The following is a 1428-nucleotide window of genomic DNA, read 5'->3' as shown; positions in this document are numbered from 1 at the left end:
CCTTCTGCCCACTTGGACCTTCCTTCAGGTCTGGGGGGCAGTGGGGAGCAGTGACGGGCGGGTTCGGGAAAGGTCCTGGGACTGACGCTACAGGCTGCGGGCTGGAGCAGCAGCCTGTGGGCAGAGCCCGGCAGGCCCGGGGCTGTTCCTTGAGGTCTCAGATGGCCTCGCTGGAGGAAGGAGGGAGGAGGAAGGTCTCAGCCAACCAGGCCCACGCAGTGTTTCCAGAAGGTATGGAAACTTCCCCGTCAGCCTAGCTCAGGCGGAGGTGTGACTGTGGGCCGGCCTGAGCTCAGCTAGGCTCCTGGCCTCTGGGGCCTTCTGAGGTCTGGGATGAGTGGGTGGACAACCAGGGGGGGGAGTGTCTGCCTTCAAGCCAGCAGCCTCCCAAGAGGGTGGGCTCACCACCCCCCAGCTCCCTGCCCAGGTAGGTCCACAGTGGGTCTCCAGGAGAGACAGGTTTGCAAATAGCCACTTGGCTGTCTCCCTGACCCCACACACCTCAGCTGCTACTGTGTCTCAGTCTTGGCCCCACAACGCAAAGATGCAGATCACCCGTCAGCCCGGGAACCTCTGAGCGCAACCCCCTGGAAGCCCTCTTGCTCAAACACCCCTCACCCCCGCCCGCTCCACGGGCCCAGGCGTTAAGCGCCAGCGGTTTCTGGTCCCCGCCGAGGCCTGAGGTCGGTGGAGCCGAGCCAGCGCCGCCACTGCCAAGATTCCCGGCAAGGGGGTGGGGGCCGTCGACGACACAGTTCTCGTTTGTTCCTGCCGCCAGCTTTTAGGCTCCGCCGCCAGGCGCTTCCTTTTTTAGGCAAAGTCGGCGCGCCCGCCTGTCCCCGCGCCCCTACCGCCCCTCACCTTGCAGGAAGCGAGGAAGGAAAACCCTACCGGCGTCCCGTCCCCATCCGTCCTCCCGCCGCCGAGCATCCTCCAGGGGAGTGGGAAGGGAGGGGACGTCCGGCTGAGATGGCCCCACCTCCTCATCCTGGGGGCCAGCGTGGCCCTGCCCGCCAGTTCTGCGGAGAGGGGGCTGGGACAGGGCGATGCTTACCCTACCGGAAGGCATCCGAGGAATGAGGCGGGTGGGGCCCCGCCAGGAGATGCGGCCTCACCTAAGAGATGAGCTGGGCCTGCTCCGGGGCCCAGGGGCCTTCTGGTCACTGTGGGACCCGCCAAGACCCTGGAGAACTCTGGCACCACAGCGGGCGCCTCCCAACGCACCCCCTTGCCCCCGAGGTCGACCTGGGTCTCGGGCCTGTCTTCACATGCAAATTAGATCTAGGGAGCGCAGGTGTCCGGTTGTTGAACCAACCACCCGCTGCAGCGCCCAGTCTCTTTTGCCCGAAAGCTGGGCGGGGGTGGGGTGTGTGGGGGGTTGTCTGCCTCGGACGTTTGCATTCCCCAGGAAGCACCTCCCAAGGCCCA

The 1428-nt window shown here is 66.1% G+C and overlaps 1 protein-coding gene across 1 annotated transcript in view; it reads left to right on the top strand.

Annotated features, from left to right (window-relative positions):
- Window positions 1-1428, top strand: part of VWA1 (von Willebrand factor A domain containing 1) — a 19086-nt gene that overhangs the window by 5930 nt on the left and 11728 nt on the right. The window contains exon 2 of the mRNA XM_045299233.1: window positions 29-231. Coding sequence (XP_045155168.1) covers window positions 29-231 — 203 coding nt within the window. The remainder of the gene's footprint in view (window positions 1-28; window positions 232-1428) is intronic.

This window comes from Echinops telfairi, unplaced genomic scaffold (assembly GCF_000313985.2).
Source record: "Echinops telfairi isolate 266 unplaced genomic scaffold, ASM31398v2 ScPeMD7_7457;HRSCAF=8495, whole genome shotgun sequence".
Classification (NCBI taxonomy): domain Eukaryota; kingdom Metazoa; phylum Chordata; class Mammalia; order Afrosoricida; family Tenrecidae; genus Echinops; species Echinops telfairi.
This window is presented reverse-complemented; position numbering and strand designations above follow the sequence as displayed.